The sequence below is a fragment of the Haemaphysalis longicornis genome, unplaced genomic scaffold (assembly GCF_048455015.1).
Source record: "Haemaphysalis longicornis isolate Haplotype H1 unplaced genomic scaffold, Haemaphysalis longicornis Haplotype H1 scaffold_1, whole genome shotgun sequence".
Classification (NCBI taxonomy): Eukaryota; Metazoa; Arthropoda; class Arachnida; order Ixodida; family Ixodidae; genus Haemaphysalis; species Haemaphysalis longicornis.
The window spans coordinates 289,217,912-289,236,711 of record NW_027526203.1 but is presented as its reverse complement, the minus strand read 5'-3'; the positions used below and the strand labels follow the sequence as shown (position 1 = coordinate 289,236,711).

General features: G+C 51.4%; 1 protein-coding gene across 1 annotated transcript in view; it reads left to right on the top strand.

The window, feature by feature from the left end:
• The first annotated feature begins 289 nt into the window (after positions 1 to 289).
• Positions 290 to 18,800, top strand: part of Net (atonal bHLH transcription factor 8-like protein net) — a 35,916-nt gene continuing 17,405 nt past the window's right edge. The window contains exon 1 of the mRNA XM_077679580.1: positions 290 to 1,431. Coding sequence (XP_077535706.1) covers positions 409 to 1,431 — 1,023 coding nt within the window. The 5' untranslated portion in view covers positions 290 to 408. The remainder of the gene's footprint in view (positions 1,432 to 18,800) is intronic.

The following is an 18,800-nucleotide window of genomic DNA, read 5'->3' as shown; positions in this document are numbered from 1 at the left end:
CCGCGTGGACTGTCGCAAATAAAGCGTTTGTCTGGCAGGATGCTTCTTCCGCATTCTGAATGAGCCATCGGCTCAGTCTTGCAGCGCGAGAGGAACAAAGCGTTGCGTAATGAGGCGCGCTCGGAGCGAGGGAGCCGCGACGAGGAAGGGCCGCCGCCGCCGCACTTGCCGCCGCGCCTCCCCCTCGTCGCGGGATGAAGGGCGAGAGCCGGCCAGCTGTGTTTGCGCCGCCTCGCAGCTGTGGCCGCGGTCGCCTGGCAACCAAACCATCCGCGCATCCTCCTCCGGAGATCGCAGGCCCGCCAGTCGAGAGCGCGCGGCCGCCGAGCACGCATCGGTACCGGAACCGTGCGCTGCGTGACGTCAGAAACGTGCGCTTGCTCGGCCGGCCGGACGACGCGCGTGGCCATGAGCGCCGCGTCGAGCGACGACAGCGGCGTGGAACTGCACAAGCGGCGCAACAAGCGCAAGTCGAGTGAGCCGCGGCGCCGGCGCCTGCTCAGCGGCCGGCCCCGCCCCTTGGCCGTCCGGGATGCGGCGGACACGACCGAGGACGACTCGGCGGAGGGGCCCGGCGCGGTGCCCGGCCGAAGCTCTGTCATCCGCGAGGGCCCCGCGTGCCGCCCGGACGAAGACTTGGGCCTTGACCTGACAACCACGTCCAACTCGCCGGCAACGTCGGCTACTTCCAACACAGCCTGTGGCACCGAAGGCGACGATGAATGCCTCGACTTGCGCTCCCTCGGCGCTGGCCCCTCGTCGGTCTTCGAGTCCCGCGAAGCCGGCGTGGTCTTGTTCGGCGGCCACATGGCCCTGTGCAGGCCACAGGCGGCCGAGCGGCCACCGCACTGCGCGCCGTCCACCGCGTCGAGGTCTTGGACTAGTGCCCAGTGCAGAAGGCGCGCCTCCGACGTGCCGACGGACAGCACCCAGGACGGCCCTTCCCCGCTTCCGAGCAAGCGCGTCGCACTGTCCGTGTTCGACAGCGCGTCGACGTCGTTTGCGAGTGCGAGCGCATCGAGGGAGACTTTCGACGTGAGCGACGTCGAGTTGATCCCGCGGACTAGCATGGCGTGCCTGGACGCTGGTGGGGGCCCCCGCGTGGTCCAGCGCAACTACAAGGGCATGACCCGGCAGCGACGCATCGAGGCGAACGCCCGCGAGCGTTCGCGCGTGCACACCATCAGCGCTGCGTTCGAGGCGCTGCGGCGGGCCGTGCCGGCGTACGCGGACAACCAGAAGCTCTCCAAGCTGGCCATCCTGAGAATCGCCGCCGCCTACATCGTGGCCCTGGCGCGGCTCAACGAGCGGGACTACAGCTTCGACCAGCGGGCCCCGTCGTTCGCCGAGTGCATCGACCTGTGCACGCGCACCATCCAGGCGGAGGGAAAGGCCCGGCGGAGGAGCTCGGCGCCCGCAGCCGCCACCAAGGTGCGTTTCTCCAAACAGTCGCGTACGCACTCGCAAAAGAGCACGTCATCTTATCGAGTAATGAATGCATGCCAGATGTTCGTACACGCGGCTGGCAATAATGTCACCCGTTCTCGGGCATATCTCGGGGCCAAAACCCCGTTGACAGATTTGGAGCATCCCGTTATTAAGTGATAAAGTAGCAAATAAACAACAAAAAAGCTGCTGACAAGTGCATGTTGCCAGTATGTACGACCGTATTTACAAGCTGATTTGTTTACGTGCGCTGCAGCCCTCGAAGTGCATATCGTTCTGTCTGTGCTTGGGCTTTGAAAGCGGTATTCCGTTGCCTGCGCGACACTGCGGTGCAACGCCGTGGAAGCGAGAAGTACAATAAGCGGCGAGAAGCGCTTGTTAGCCTCCCAACTGCGCCTTATATAATTTAGAGACTACTTTTGGCCAATTTGATCCTCAAACACCACATTATACATTTCATGGGTACACGTCTCGAGGGATTCATGCCCGTCGTGGAGCCAAATGTGCTTTGCTGCCTTTCCCGAGGCCTCGGGTTCGAAACCGAGGTGACGTGGTTGCCTTCAAAAGGGAGGACATTGACAAATTACTAACTGCTTAGTCTACACGTGGGGCAGGCTTCTGTGACACCGGCAATGATGTTTGCATCGCCCCAGGACAGGAATGGCGGGCGCTAGCATCAGGTATTTAGCAAAAATTGCATACTTTTAAAAGTGCATAGGTTCATATTGCGTGGTCTGGAAAATATGGAAGCCGTTGCGGCTGAAGATGAGGCATTATAAGGCCATCCCATGGTTCAGCTTCGCCACAATGTACTCGATTTAACAATTTATCCAGCCAGCAACGAAATTTCGCCGAAAGACGATGTCGAGCAGACGCTTTGACTCAAAAGTTCGGTCGGCGCTGTGGCACCACGCAATGCAAGCATGACGTTCAGCATTGCGCAATGATAAGCGCAGATTGCATTTTTGATTTTCACTAAAGCTTGATGTCGGGTTAGTTCATGTAACATGCTCTTGAAGGTAAGTTGCGCTTGTTATGGTAAGAGACGAACACAGGAAGCAAAATGGGTTTTGTTGTTGTGAAAGTGTTGTTTTTTCTTCCTGTGTCCGTCTCTGTTATCATAACAAGCGTAACTTAATTTCAAGTGCATTTTTGAGTTTAATTGTATGCACATTGCTGTCATTCGCCGAATTTCCTTGGTTCGCGGCATGGATTGGCCACTCAAGTGCATTTCGATGAAACTGAACCACGAGATTGCGTTGATGTAGTATAGCCCTTCACATCCCCATTTTTCAGCGAAGAGGCATGTAGGCGATTCTAAATGTTCGCAAAACTGCGTTTTTTGGCAAGAGCCTTCTCTCTCATCTCTAAAGCTTGCAATCGTAAGAACGCTCAGGTGGCGGTTACCTGATTACCGTTCTTCGACCGCTCTCCCTTTCAGAGTAACAGGAATGTGCTATTTCCTGCTACACTGAAATCGCGATTGATTGATTGTGGGGTTTCACGCGCCGTAGTGAAGGCAGATTAATTTTGACCACTTGGGGATCTTTAACGTTCGCCGACATACTGACACACAGGCGTTTTCGATTTTCCTAAAATCGCGTTTCGGGAGATATTTGGGAGGGCTTAGAACAAGGTCATTTGTTTAACGTTCACAGCTAAAGAGAGAGAGATGACGATGACGAACAAAATAGCGCGGACAAGTCGTCGCTCTAGTCTGTCCGTCGTCGTCTGTTTTTTTTTTTTTTTTTTTTTTGTGTGCAGGGAATGTTGAGCGCGGAATGCCAACTCACCCGAACCTACCCAAAGTAATTTGAATCCCACCATTGTTTTCACAGCATGTGCACCGCTGTTATAAACTTTAAAAAAAATGGAAAGAAAAATGCGACCTCACTAATATAATCTTGTCGCGTACGCATTTTTCTTCGTCTATTAACTTAACCTCGGAAAACCCAGTTTACTGGTATAATAGAGAGAGAAAACCGCCAGAGCCGCCCAGCCACTAGTCTGCTAAATGAATTCTTTATATTTTGGCTATCTTGTTCAGTGAATGTTAGCTACCTTATTGTGGCTGTTCTGTGAATTAATGATTTTGTCGCCTCCCGTAATTCCTAAGAGGTGCACGCCGGCGTAACGGTGACAGCGCGCAAATGCGGATGCAGAAGTGGGCGACGAGGGGTTCGTCTGACCGCTCCTGTCGCCTACGTTTGCGCATTTTCCTGCTGTCACGAAATCGAGCCAGCAAGGCAGGTTAGGCACTTTACTTGGCTATGCAAAAGGCCCACTGGGCCATTTAGGCAGCCCAAGAGGGCGCTGAAACAATGTTACAGTATAGAGCGCAAAAGTGAAGACTGAAGTGGCCTCCGCTTTCGAGAAGAACACAAAGACCAGCGCGAAGGATTTTGTGCGCGTTGCGCAAGATAAATCACGTGAGTGTGGCTTAATGTAAGAAAAGAAGTTTACCGAAGACGGGTGGGTGGTCGCAAGTTATGGAGCTGCTTTTCACTCTAGTGTTGACTTATTCCACTCGGCAAAAACTGCTTCTGAAGAACGCGACAGTACTACGAAACCATCCCAACACAGGCTAGTTTCGTACAAAGGCAGGTTTCGTAACCTCGGTGCGGTTGCCTTTACGTTTTCACCGCGCTGTGTTCTTGCAGACAACCAGCGCCACTAAATTCTCCGCAAACATCAGACAATCGCTCGTTTCTTATATTTACATGTGCTAAAATTACGTGTATATAAGCTGGCTGCGCATGGAGCAAAATAACACAAAAAAAAGGCAAAAAATATTGTCCCGTAGAACTCTCGCGTAAGTCAATCACACCCGGTATCTTTATTCTGTCACATTGATCTTGGATATCATTTTACGCAACTCCTCCTGGCATTAGAAACAGGCACAAAATATACAATTTTAGCAGTGCATACACGGGTAAGAAGAAAAGCTGTGTTTGTCGGTTATTAGGTTATTAGAGCCCTGCAGTCATTCGTGAGCTTTCAATATTAGATTGGCGTCCCAAAACAAGAACACGTCAAGTGTGAAGGACAATGCCCCAGGGAGCTCGCTAACGAGAAGATCAACTGAAAAAGGGATGAGACACCTATTCCTGGCGGTGTCCGTCCACGATCATTAACATAGTTTCAGACAGACCAGTCTTCTACTTCAAATACCTCACTATGCATAGGGTTGAGTAAAAGCGCTTGTAGCCTGTTTCCAAGTGCGCGCTCCAATTGAATTCCACGTGCTGGCCGTCTATCTGTTTTGTGTGTGTGTGTGCGTGTGATGTGGGGCTATCAGGCTGAGGGGAGATGCCGGGGCCGAGAGAAGGCGACTGATGCATACCCGCGTTGTTCAGCAGGGGTAGGCGGAAAGCCCGCGGCGTCAGGTGTAGGGACCCCGTCAACGGCGGCCACGCGCCCTCTATTTATAGCCCGAACGCAGTCTTCGAAGTCGGCCTCCGGTTCAGTCCTGCCGCTCGCACAACCGGCTCGCAGCACCGAGTGCTCGGGGCTCGAACGCCTGCCGCCGACGTGATAATCACTCACAGAGTCACTCTGCAGCGTGGGGCTTTCGATTAACGGGGATTATTTCAGCCCTAGTTAAATTCACACAACTGTAGTTCAAGAGGACTGTGATTTGAGCGAGTTGGTGAATGTTCATGATTGACAATCCAGCGCGCAAAAACACGGCACAAAAAGAACGAGAGTTAGACAGGATTGTCTAAGTTGCGCTGGATTGTCAATCATGAAAATTCACACAACATTCGTGGAATTTATCTGTGGAGTTAGCGCGTCATTTTTTCCGCATTCCTGTGTCAAGATGGGTCGACCTTTTCCCTGGGTCTGGGCCTGAAGATCAGTGTGAGCTAGATATCGCTAGCTAGTGACTTTATCGTAACGACACAGCGAAGTGCAGGGGCAGTGTATGTACGACTGGTTTCATAAAGGCATATTGTTGTTGCTACGCGCCAAGCCGCCCGTTCGAAACCATCTTTCTGCAGCCATTGAAAGGCGCCCGCGCACACTGTCAGGTGCAGGCTTGATAACCCAATAAACTTCGGGCCCGTCGTACCAAGGTCCGACGGGAATGGTTTCCCGAAAAAGGCGCCACGGGGCAGGTATGGAAGCATTCCCAGTCGGATTGGTGCCGCAAATGAAATGGGACCGTGGCGCGCTTTGGCCGGAGAGGCGCCCGTCGGCGGCGAAGGCGCGGCCCCGCGTCAACGGTCTCGAAGGCTCCGGGAACCAGGCAGTCGCCGCGCGATGGGGGGCGGCCGGCCGGCCTTGGCGGCCTTGCCCTCGCAGCCGGTCTACGCGGGGCTGCCTCGCGGGCCAACAACCGCCGCACAACCAGGCCCGGACAGCCACGCGACAAGCACCGGCGTGGCGGGCGGCAGCGCACGCAACTCAGAACCTTCCTTGAGGGGGCAGGTATTAGGGGCCCGCGAGCCGATGATGGCCACTTGTAAAAACAAAGCGACACATGCCGCCACATGTGGACGGTGGAAAACCAAAGCCCGAGATCTTTGTACGCATCCGTATACACTCGAAGGCAGTCCTGTGGTTCAGCTTCACCACAACGCTCTCCATTGACCAATCCATGCAGCCAAGAATGAAAGTTAGAAGGGCGATGTCGAGCATACGATTTGACTCGATAGTTCGCTCTGCGCTGTGGCATCGCGCGATTTAAGCGCGACGACATCCTGCATCGCGCAGTGCCACAGCGCAGATGGCATTCTTGAGTCTAGTAATAAGCACGTTGCTGTCTTTCGCCGAATTAGCTTTGTCGGTGGCATGGATTGGCTATTTCATAGCATTGTGGTGAAGCTCGATGACAGGATTGCCTTGTATAGTGTATACGCGCTTGTGGGTCGCTGCCGCTTTTCTGGCGCTATTCGCTAACCTCGTGCAGATCACGCGCCTTGGAAAATCCCCCCCAGTCACCTGTTTTAAAAAGTTGGCTGCTGGGAGCGATTTCAACTGTGATCATGCGCGATAAGGGCTGATTATCTAGCATTCGATTTCCTTCTTCAGAGCGACCATCTTCAAAGACCAGCGGACAAGGGATGCATCTGTGGTTGCCGTTGTTTTTCCGTCGAATATCCGCCACAGAATGGACCTTTTTTCAGTATCGATCTGCGCACGCGCGGGCTGCCGGTCCGCCATTGTTGGCAGGCAGGCGCTTCGGCAAAATAAACGAGAGAGAGAGAGAGAGTAAACGTGGTGGGTTCCTACGAGCACACAAAAAAATATTTCTATGAAAAGGGGCAAACGTTTGAGGCCGACCACGCTGCAAGCACGTGGCTGCTAGGGGGGGGGGGGGGGGGGGAATGAAAAAAAAAAAAAGTAAAGAATTGGTGCTTCGACCACTGCAGGTTTCATGAGGACACGCGCTTGCTACCCTGACATTCTTGCGAAAGGTACGGGTGGGTGCGGGAGGGACTGCAGGACCAGGCTATTTCGAGAACGAGTTCTCCGAAAGCCCGACTTTTTGGGGGGCTTTACATTTCCTTGTCGGGCTGGCTCTGTTACGACGGCCGTCACGTGGCACATGGCCGTGAGTCACGTAGCAGAAGCCGATGTATACGCGGCATACGGGAATTCCAAATTGTTCACAACTTCACTGGAAACAATCTAATTATGATGAAACGCAGCGAAACTGTAGAGTTGTCTTGGCGACCAATTGCACTACGATTTTTTTTATTAATCAATCTACTACACACTGAGAGCTAAAGAGCCTTCGCGAGACAGTTGGCTCTTTGCCGCAAAGCGTATATACTCTGCCGACGGACATGAAAAAGTCCCGGGAACAGAGCCGCAGCTTCGCCGTTAAATAATTTGCCAGCGAGATTATGGTCACAAGGTTGGTCGGAGTACCGTTACGTTTTGCTTTCATCATAGCCATCAGCCTATTATCATATCCTGTCAGAAAACAAGCACCCATGCCCTGATTGTCCCAACACGCGTCCGTATCATAATCAAGAAGGTTGTATTTGCCTTTAATAGGTGCCCCACAACACTTCAACTTATACTGTGGACACCCCCTGATCTGTTGGCAGTTAGGGCGGGCATGTGCACATGATCCTCTGGAAATGCAAAAGCAGGCCTTTTTCGGCATTCAGCCGAGGCCGTACATAACCGGGTTCGTAAACAGTGCACAGACCACGACAACACCTAAAATTTGATAACCAAGCACGAAAGGGCATGTCAACCGAACCCGTTTTCGAGTGTTTCTTTCTTGTTTTTTTTTTTTCTTTCTTTTCTTTCGGAGAAGTGGTTCAAAGGTGCACTAAAAGCAGCATCCTTGGAGTCACTGTGTGAAGTCGCGGGATTTGCTGGCCAAGGTGCTGTGTCCTTTCCTGTAACCTTTTGGGAGCATTTTCGACGTCATCTTTGCTGACATGTGACAGAGTTTACGTGCGCATGTTAGCCTAGCCCTGCAAAAACATGCCTTTTTTGTATGCAGAGAAGCCCGCAATAGCTGGGCTTTTTTTTTTACACGCACATACACTGGAGTCCGTGAAGATAACTCTGAAAGATAGTATGCTCGAGATGTCAGGTTACTTCAACCCGGTTCTCTTTTTTCCCCTTTTTTACTCCGGAGGGGGTGGACCGGAGGGTGGGGGTTGGAATGAGATAAAAGCAGCAGCGTCTTCCAGGTGTGTGAAGTCCCATGATTTGCGGCCAAAGAATTTCATTGCAGCCGCTGCTTCGGCCTATTTATTGTCGGTTTCATGTTCACTCTAGTCAAGCGATTCAAGCCTTCTTGTGGGTGCGAATTTCAGCCAAGAAGTCAAGGTGCTCCAATATATGTTGGACGGATTGTCCATTGTAGAAAGCGTGTAAAGCGGAGGATTTTTTCAGAGGAACCTTTTGGGTCGTTATTGAGTGTACGCCATCGCAGTGCGCGTTATAGTTCCGGAGGGTTTTTTTTATTTTTTTTTCCCGTGTGCACGATAAGCAGAAGACCATGCGCGGGTGATATGTGCGTATTGCGGTGTTATGCTAGGGTGTAGTAAAACCTAGTTTTTACTTTGGGCTGTCAAACAGCAAAGACGAGGCTCCCATTACGTCGCATCATGTGGTAAACAAACGAACTCTTTAGCATTACTATATGAAAATAAAATAATATAAGCCTACGTATCTGCGCGTGCATGTAGCATACACTTGCGTGTGATATTGAAGCGTACGTGAAAATACAGACATTACCTTACAGGTTCGCTTTTGGTTGGTGATAATTTAAGGGAAATCTCCTTGCTGAAATTACGTTATGTTGATTTGACTGTTGGTAATATTTTTAAGTGCGTCGATGCTTGTCACCAAAACAAAAACTGGGGCTACCAAATCCATCAAAGAGCAGTTGAACTACCAACTGCATTTGAACTACCAGACCCAAAGTTATTGTTATTGCTAAAACATCTTGCTTCGACATAATTATTTTACTATTCAGTCATCAATCAATAAACGCGTCACCACATTTGCTTTTCGCCTTCGTGTGCAAAAAGTTATTATTTATTGAAAATAAAAGCAAGCGGATTGGACAGCTTATATGTTTGAAAGCAGTGGAGTTGAGACAATTTACCAAAATTTAAGCCAAGATCGGTTGTCATATTATGCGGCACTGAATGTGAATAGTATCCGAGATGGACGATCACAAGGTTATACAAAAAGCCTACAACAGCGGCGACCTCACAGCAAAGCACTGATAATGGACATTTTTCCAGTAGTGATCTGCGCATGCGCGGGCTGCCGGTCCGCCATTGGCAGGCTCCTCGGGGAAAAATAAACAAAAGGGCGCCCCTCGGTTTTCTGCTTACGGAGCGGCTATGCTGTCTAGCGCTGCACGTTTTCTTTGTTTTCTTTCCACACCTCATGGTGGGTTCGTACGGGCACACTAAAATGGCTCTCTAAAAAAAGGGGCAAATACGTTTAGGCTGACCACGCTGCGAGCACATGGCTGCCAGTGAGGGAGTTCAATTCTTGCTGAGTGCAATTGCACTCACGAAGAAGGAGGTAAACTATCTTAACAGGACACGTGCCAATAATTGATAACTGTGTGGTTTCTCATACCGGTTTTTTCATGTTTCGTTTTCTTCAATATCGTTTATATTTGGCGCCGTTGGAGAAAATAAAATCCAGTTGTAAGTCAGAGCTTCGTGTGTCCTCTTGCTATCGTCCTTTGTCTCGTCGTTTGCGCTGTGGTTCAACATAGTCACGGGAACCTGCGCCTGCTGCCGTGACATTCAATTGAAAAGTAGGGGTGACGGGTCAGTGGGGGAGGGTGCAGGACCAGGATATTTTGTGCACGGGTTTCCCGAAAGCCACACTTTCTTGGGTGCGTGCCTTACTGCCATTTTTACTTCACTGTGGCGGCCGCTAGGGGTCCGGTACTGGATAAAAAGTCCATTGTGCAGCCGCCATTCAGTAGAGAATAATTTAGGCAGTGGCTATTTTGCCGGCAGTCGGCAGATTAGCCTGGGAGAAAAATTGCCCGCACTTCCTTCCCATTGGCTGGCCCAGACCATGTGATTATTCTGCCGGCACATTTTCGTGGGTGCTATTTTGCCGGCAGCCGGCACATAAGCGCGGGAGAAAAGTTGCCGGGAATTCCCCGGCAATGCTGCCCCTGGGCGCCAATGCTGCGGCAGAAGGAGATGTCAACTTTAACGTTGGGGACAAGTTTTCGAGCTTTGCCGAGCTTGAGGAGAAAAGATTGATTGGTACTGTACAGTGAATTACGTCCAGTTACAGAAACGAGTCGGCAAGATTGCGGTGGGCATGTCGAACTTTGACTCAGCCCGGCGCGTACTTTGACACTTTGATTACAGACACTTTGATTTGTGCTTGTTGTAATACCACTTGCCGTGTGTGCGTATCAGCTCAGCAAGCAGCCAAGAGCTAACGTTTGGCAGTGTAGTGATTGTGCGTAAGTCGCTGTTTTTATGAACGCAGAATTAGATGTTTTTCGGACGTCTGCCTGCTTTGCATAATTCCATGCAGAAATATTCTTTTTACTGAAGTTCGTGTTTAAAATTTCATAGCATTGGAATAAACAGTGGTTAATTCTAGCCATGCAATCTTGATTTTTAGGGGCGAAGCTCCTTAAGTCATGGGTCTGTCCATCCCTTGTGTCTCGTGGTACGTGACCGCTGCATGCTTTCGGAGATGTCGCAAAGTGGGCCGCGTTGCACGCGCAAGAACCGACTGCAACCGGCAGCGCAAACTTGGCACCGGGAGCGCGAGCTTGTCTGTGTTCGCCAACGGAGGCGCGAGCGCACGTGCACTGCGAGGGGGAGATCACGCAAGAGATCACGCCACGAACGCAGGCAGTCGTTCTCGGAGATCGAACGAGACGCAAGGACCTTTGCTCGTTTCCTCTCGTCTTGTTCGGGCACACGTTCGCACTAAATAAAAGTTATTTCTTTATCGTTGTGTCCCATCCTACGTGACAAATTGTGGTGGAGCTGCGGGGTAGTCCTCGATGGCGCGGGGTCTTTCACCAGGTCTGGGCCTGGGAGCATTGACTCCGAAAATAAAAGTTGATTTGTACAATGTACGCACACAGTCTTACGTCTTTCTTAATGATGTAATGGGCGAACTTTCACGGGAGAGTTACGGTTACCGATGATCTCCCCCTCTCGAGCTTCGCCCCACTTATCATCATTCATTCCGTGGATATGGCGTGATTTTTTTGGCTGATCATTTCTTTATAGCACGACTTTGCTTGAAATTCAACAAAGGAAACACCAAGGAACATTCACTGTCTGTAATCAAAGTGTCAAAGTTCGTGTCGGGATGAGTCAAAGTTCGACATGCCCGCCGCAATCTTGCTGACTCGTTTCTATAACTGGACGTAATTCACTGAACAGTACCAATTAATCTTTTCTCCTCAAGCTCAGCAAAGCTCGAAAACTTGCCCCCAACGTTAAAGTTGACATCTCCTTCTGCCGCAGCATTTGGGCCAAGGGGCAGCATTGCCGGGGAATTCCCGGCAACTTTTCTCCCGGGCTAATGTGCCGGCAGCCGGCAAAATAGCACCCGCGAAAATGTGCCGGCAGCCGGCAAAATAGCCCCCGCGGGAATGTGCCGGCAGAATAATCACGTGGTCTGGGCCAGCCAATGGGAAGAAACTGCCGGCAACTTTTCTCCCAGGCTAATCTGCCGGCTGCCGGCAAAATAGCCACTGCCAATAAATGTAAGCACCACGTAGGCAAAGGTGGGCCGAAAAGACTTGCGTTTTGTTCCGCGGAAGACACCGATGAGGTACACAAATTTATCATTTACCTGCAGCTTCTACAGCTTCAAGAAAGTTGAGACAATATGAACGCTTGTTTAGCCTATATTTTCCTATTATTTCTTGAGCATTGTGGATTGCTACACTTGGTATTATATTTTTCTTTCGCTTCTGCGAGGCCGCATGGGTGCCGTCGGCCGCCCCTGCGGGAGCCACCGGTAAGCCGATCACCGTCTCCCGGCTTCCGACAAATTCCGCGCGGTGCCACCAGCGTCGCTGGAAAGAGCGATAAAACTGCCTGGAACATTCCATGGCGATGACCGTGCACAGAAGAGTCCGTGAAAAGAGAAGCTTGGGCACCGAAATGCCAGAATCCCATTCTTTGGACACAAGCTGAACGTTCCCTAGTCTACTGCATGTACTTACAAGTTCTCGTCATTGACAAACGTGTAGTTTGAAATTCGTCAGGCATTCTACGCGGACAATGTTTGCCGAGGCTCGGGGGGCATATTAGTTGTGCTGCAGGAACAATCAACAACTGTAGGAAGTAATTGGGTCTAGGCCCACTCGTCATAGGGCATTGCGTAAGCAGAATTTTCGTTTTGCCGGAATATTCGTGGGACGGAAAGCTTGCATTCATAGCTTTTGCAACGTTCAAATTCATGTTACCGCCTCCTATGCGTCGCCTTTAAAAAAAGAGTGCAGGGACGTAGCTAGAGGGGATGTTTTGTTCGAACCTAACCCGAATTTTTTTCCAGGCAGCACGGGAGCCAGGCTTAGCGCTTGTTTCGGCTAATCTCATCGCTTACAATAACAGCCCCCCCCCCCCTCCCTAAAATTTTTTGTTGTTTTGCTGCGGCCCTGGGCTTGAGATTTTTGCGGAAGAAGTTAGGTTTATATACCGTCACAGCTCATTAATTAGGCTAAAATTATAATTGTATTCAAACTTATATCACATGACGCGCTTTTATGTCCTGCCGCCTTTTTAGGGGTCATGTGATTTGACCGTAGACCACTCTTCGTGGACCTTTAAATGCCAGTGCTTTGCTTTCAAAGTCACGGAGCAGTGAAATCAAAGCGACAAAAACCAACATATTTCCTGTGCCCAAATTTACATGGTGAAAAACTGCTCTGGTAGCAGGCCTGTTTGGGGTTCGTCAACCGAGAGGAGGATCTGGATGGGCAGCCTGGCTGCCGCTTGTCCTTCAGGACGGGTGGTGACGGTTCCATTCCGGTCCGAAGGGTGACCGAAATGGAACGCTGCGCGGAATGGCCCTTCCACGTGGGCCGGAAGGCGGGCGGCCGCACGTGCAGTGGCGATCCCTCCGTGGTAATTCCCCGAAGCGGCGGCGGCGCCTTCCCTGAACCCTGATCGCGCCACCTGCCGCTTCCTCGCCTCCCACGAGGTCCACCGCCCGCGCCACCCACACCGGCGGCAGGTCCGAGGAAGGGTGCAGCCATCGAGCGGACCATCGGCGCCGTCACCTGCGGGAGTAAGGGCTCTGGCTTTACTTACACTAAGCCAAGGAGCGCGCGCAAAAAAAGGCAACGCGACAGAAGAGAACAGACGGGCACGACTGTTTTTAACAGCGAAGCTGTTTAGCAAATCGTTATTTTTCGCGTCCGCAGTTAAAAATAGCGAGAGAATTCCGCGCGCCCGTGAGCGCGTGCCTTACGGCGACCACTCGGCAGGTAAAAAAAAAAAAAAAAAGAAAATGCAGAGCGCTCGTATTTGCGTGCCTCGCGGCGGAGTAAAGGTCGTTGCGACAGCGATGAAGCAGCAAAATCGGCTGAAATTGAGGACTTCTAACCATCGTGACGGTTGCGTACAGCTTCGCTACGTTCGTCTTACGCGTAAGTGTGAGCTTCCTTCGTTTTTTTTAGTGTGGCCGTATTCCCTGCTCTTTGTCAAGTTTAGTTTATCCTTTCATTAAATCTCCCTGCACAAGGATTCTTGTATGATGTCTTGGTAGCGGTCGTTATTCGGGAACTGCGGTCCCAGGCTGAAGCTTTTTGACAGGGGTCATCGTCGTGATCATCATCATCATCAGCCTATACGCAGGATGGACTTTCCCATTGACCTCCCCCTGCTTTTGTCCTGCGCTGCCCGAGTACATTCTTTGCCTCCTAGGCAAAAAAGTATTTACCAACAACCGTACCGGCCGCGCTCAGTATGCGTGTAGAGGTAACAACGCGACAACTGGGGCTAGTTTGTACTTCGTCTTTGCCGAAACAAGCGCTACTGAATGCGAAACGGGGTTACAAAACGACACGTACAATACAAAGTGCTCCTAAGAACTGTTCATTCGCCGTAAACATTTCTTACCCTTCTTGCTCCGCATTCGGTAGCACGTCAGTTTCCTCAAAGATACTGGACTACTTCACTAATGCCACAACTGCGTGTCCACGCATGACCTACTTATTCGCAGTGCATAACTTTGCTCCACAGCTTTTTTAGAAGTGACTCTCCTCGTAGCAGGACCTGCTCATCGCACAGCGAGTGCTGCGATGCTTCCTTGTTCTTTTTTTTTTTTTTTTTGGGGGGGGGGGGGGGGGTGTTTTAACTCGTCTCTTTGCACTGGTGTAGTCGATAGTTTTTTGCAGCGATTTCTTCTCTCAAAATTTTCCTCAACACCAACCTTTTCGACCTGTTGCATCGCTCTACGCGAGTAGGGGATTTAATGTTCAGAAAATAGGGAGAGGGGGGGGGGGGGGGGCGATATTCTCACACCTGTACGGCTGGTTACGCGCCGCCGGCTTAATGAATAACTTAAAAAAAAAAAAAACGATTGTTGGGCCACCTCATTTCACTCCGTGCCTTCAGGCGTGAGGTCTCCCATACCCGGAAAGGGAGCTATTGCATAAATTATAACAGGCTATAAGCGACTGGTATACTCATAGCAAATTAGGATTATTTTTGGATTCCTCGTGGTTACGTTCTTTTATTTTTTCGCCTCCTATTTTAACCACATTTTACGTCGGAAGCCGTGGGTTAGGGAGGTTATCGTTTCTTCCGGCCCCGCGCGAACGTGCCCACCCCACCGCACAGAACGTCTGCTGCACAGCGAGCCCGTTTACCAGCGTGCCGGGTGCTTGTAACGGTTCTCTAGGAAGCGCAACGGTCAATGTATGCTCTGAAGTATTTGCGATGGAACACTGCAGAGAAACACAAAAAAGCACTGCAGACCGGGAAATCTAAGCTAAATGGCGAGCAACGCGACGGGCCAGCCACACCCAGCAGGAATTTGGGCAAAGCAGCGTGTGTCTCGAATGATCGACACGGTTCGAATAGGTTAATTGGAAATGGCGGCGCGACAGCTGACCCCGCACAAGAATTGCCACAACACGATTCCGTGACTCGGCAAGGATATTTTTTTGTACATATAGAAGGTTGGGTTTATTTTCGGTGACCGGTTCCGGGGCAGCCTGCTTAGAAAGGATGCAGTCACCGAGGAGGTGTTTTGCTTTTGCTTCCTGCCCCGAAATGTCTGCACCGATTTACACTTCCGTCGATAACGGCTTTGAAGGGTGCAAACTACGGCCATTTTACTGGAAAGTGTTACATTATCGGTGGCAGACGTTCCAAGCGGAACGTGAAGTATCCGCAAACAGAAGTGACGTATGGCACAAACATTTGTGTGCGAGAGAGAGAGAGAGAGAGAGTACGTAGGAGGAGAGTTTCCATTTATTAGGTTACGCGTCTGAGGTGAGAGTTTCCAGCATCAAAGACAATAACAGGAGAAATAGCTGCCTCGTTCGGCGGATGCACAAGCTCTCCACCAAACATGCCCGGCATTCATTGTTCATGTTCTAAGAAAGGCATTAATTTCCCTTGTCCAACGTCGTCGGACTTTGCGGTGGATGATTCCCAGGTGAGCATGTTATGCCTACAGAGAAAGGCGACGACTGGGCGGCGTCGGATTCTCGGCGAGTTAAGGCAGCCAGCTAGTGAAAGTGAAAGCGGGACGCAGAGGGAACCGGGGGAGTCCTTTTGTGCTCTTCGGCTATCCAGCTCCGGCGGTGAAAGGACGAAGAGGGGCAGCCGAAAGGCGCGGTCAGCCGCTCACCTGAGCCAGCTCGGCGGGCGCGCGCACAGGTGTCACGTGCGGCGCCGCGGGGCCTTCTTCTGGCGAGGTGCGAAGCCAGCTCTGGTCCAGGGGCAGCTGCCATGCGGTCCCCACTCCACTGCGCGCGGAGCAAAGCGTGCAAGGACGAGGGCGCGCACGGGTGGCCACGCGTCTGCGTCATCGGCGTGGAACGCCGCGGAGCGTAATGAACGCCAGGGGCGCCCAAAGTACGTGGCCAAACTTTTTCAGGGGGGCAGTAACCGCGGTGTCCGTCTGAGGGCTGTTGAGGTGGTCAGGTCGATGGGGAGTTGCATCGTGCTGTGCACGTAGTCGGGATATATGGCCGTTCGTCAGATAATAGAGAGCTATAGCAGAGCGAAGAACCGGTTACGGTATGGTACACGGCTGGCGAAACTGGTTGTGTGCAAGTGCAGGTGTACCGGGTACCGTACCGGGACCGGTTCCTTGGTCTGTTATAACTCTCAAATCTACTAAAATTTGGTCAGACCATAGCCATCTTGGAGAATATACAGGCATGCCTTCGTGATTTCCCCATTCAGTGTTTTTTTTTAATCTTTTGTATCTTTCCGCCAAGCCATCAGCCAAAATCCCCATACTGGAGCGTTCGTTGTTCTTAGACGCTACAAGGTCGCTCGCCGTCAGTCGATAGTGTGGTTAAAAAACCCGTGCGCGTCTCGGTGGTGAGGACAGTAAACGCGCAGTGGCGCCAGTTGGATCATCTGGACCGCTCATCTCGACGTTCCGGGCAACGAGACCGCCCGTCTCCTGGCTCGAGAGCTACAAATCCCGCCGAGCCGCTGTCGCGGGAAGTGAGCCCGAGCGCATGCACCCAATGATCGCGTACCAAGAAATCGCACAACACTACCGACCACAGCGACAACATTACACCCCCAGCACAGAAACAACTCCCGGGAGAGCTGGAGCGACTCCTCCGTGGGGATACGGCCCGTTCGTCACATGGCGTTTCCTCATAGGCTGGTTCGTTATGGGCTGTTTGGTCACATAGGGTCATTCGTCATAGGCCGGTTAGACAAATGGGAACGTTCGTCATACCGGGTGCACAAAACGAATGTCCACGTTCTTTTTTTTTACGCATGTGGCTCTGTGTCTTCCGTGTGTCTTCCGGTGTGTCTTCCGTGACGTTACTCAAGCATGCAAATAACGTCCACGCTGACAAAGAGAGCAAAATCTTGCGGGCGCCATGGCCCATCATCGACGATGATTCCGAGGAAGAATCGGTGCGGGGCGCAGCAAGCGCGGGCTCCGTAAATAGATCGTCTCATCTCGTAAATACAGCGCTTCATCTTCTACCACGGTTGGGGTCGTGTCAATAGGAATAGCTGACTGCGGTACTTCGCGACCACAAGAACCGGACGCGCTTGTTGACTACGTTTTAAAAGCATTTCTTTCAGGTATTGAAAACAAAAGCAAAAATACGTTGCATGGGATCTTGAAGATTAATTGCCCGTCAACCTTTCCGTAGCCTTTGATAACTTTCTGCACGAGCGTATTGATCGGGGCAAAGTACCGGCCTGTGCACACGAAGCAAAACACGAATGTTTCTAATTTGCCGTTGAGCATACTCCTCAGCTGATTTAATGAATGAAACTTGGAAGTAGGACAGCTTTATCTTAGCAAAGAAACGACGGGTTGTTAATCTCACGGTGGCTTTGTGATGTTGCTGCAATGGCTTAGGAGTGGCGGCTTCACGTAATTTGTGTCAGAACTGCGACAGATAATTATCCGTGTTGCCTGCTGTGATAACACTAACCACGGTTATGAAGTTGTCTAGGTACTCAAACGTCGTATAATTTGTTTAGGAATATAGTACCGATAAAAGACGATATTTTTTTTATAACCTTACTCTTCCCATACAAGCAAGTGTATTGACGGAGGAGGGAAATTCCGCATTGTTTACAAGTCCATGGTGAGCGAGCTAATTATGACTAGTAAATGAAACTCGACGTAATGATATGGTTTTATTGGCGGCCATTTGTAATATGATTTTTTTTTTTTTGCAAGATAGATTGTGAGCTACAGAGTGTTTGCAGGAAAGCGGACTTTGCTGCAAAGCGTAGTCTACTGTCGGGTCACGACACGAAAAAAATCGATGTGTGATCCATATAATACAGCTTCGCAGTAGAAGGACACTCCTTTTGAATTAAATCTATTACCGACGTCGGCTTTCCGGACAGTGAGCTTCGCGCCATGAACCCGATCTAACTGCGCCTTTAGTCTAAAAGAAGCGCTCGAACGCTCGCCGCGACAGACGTCACTTAAAGTGCTTCCTCGATAAAAGTAGTGTCGTTTATACGGAAGTCTCCAAGCCACATGGAATATTTGTCCCGGCAGATTATTCGTTGTCGTGCCAGCAATCAACAAGGAGCGTTGAAAGTATGCCGGCCGAACAGTGTCACTGTTGGATGTGTACCGACGCCTCGAGCTGTTTGCTTGCACCGGCCTCCGCTACCAGGCGATGCATCGTCAGCATGGCTGCACAATGGGCGAGGCAGCCGCAGTTTGGCCGGAAGGTGCGCCCGAACGGGCTCGTTACTCGCAGGCCTGAAAGCATGCTCCGTCCAGAACGCGTATTTTTCTAAGCGTTTTCCGCGTAGCTAAAAGGCGAGACAGAAAACAGCGGGGACGGAAGAAAGCAAAAAAGAGCAACGCGCGCGAAGCCCTTGGTGTGGCGCGGAGGGCCCTGAATCGAGGCGGTGCAGACCGCTGTGCTGCAGGCGGCGGCGAGTGCAAACGAGCCAGCTGTTCAAAGCGAGGAGTCCGACCCGGCCTCCCGAGCCGTGACGGCGAGGGGGAGGGGGCGGCCGCGTGCACTTGCCGCTGAACACGCACACCTGTTCCGGGGACTCTTCCTCCCTCGAGCAGCCCTCCGGCGGCGGAGAATGCGGGACGCGCTTCTGCTACACCAGCTCGCGGAAGACCCAACGAAAAGGAAAAAAAGAATGCGCGCAAAGAGGAAGAAATGACTCGCAGGGCAAGCCCGACTCGCCGCTGAGGCTCTTTGAGATGAACGA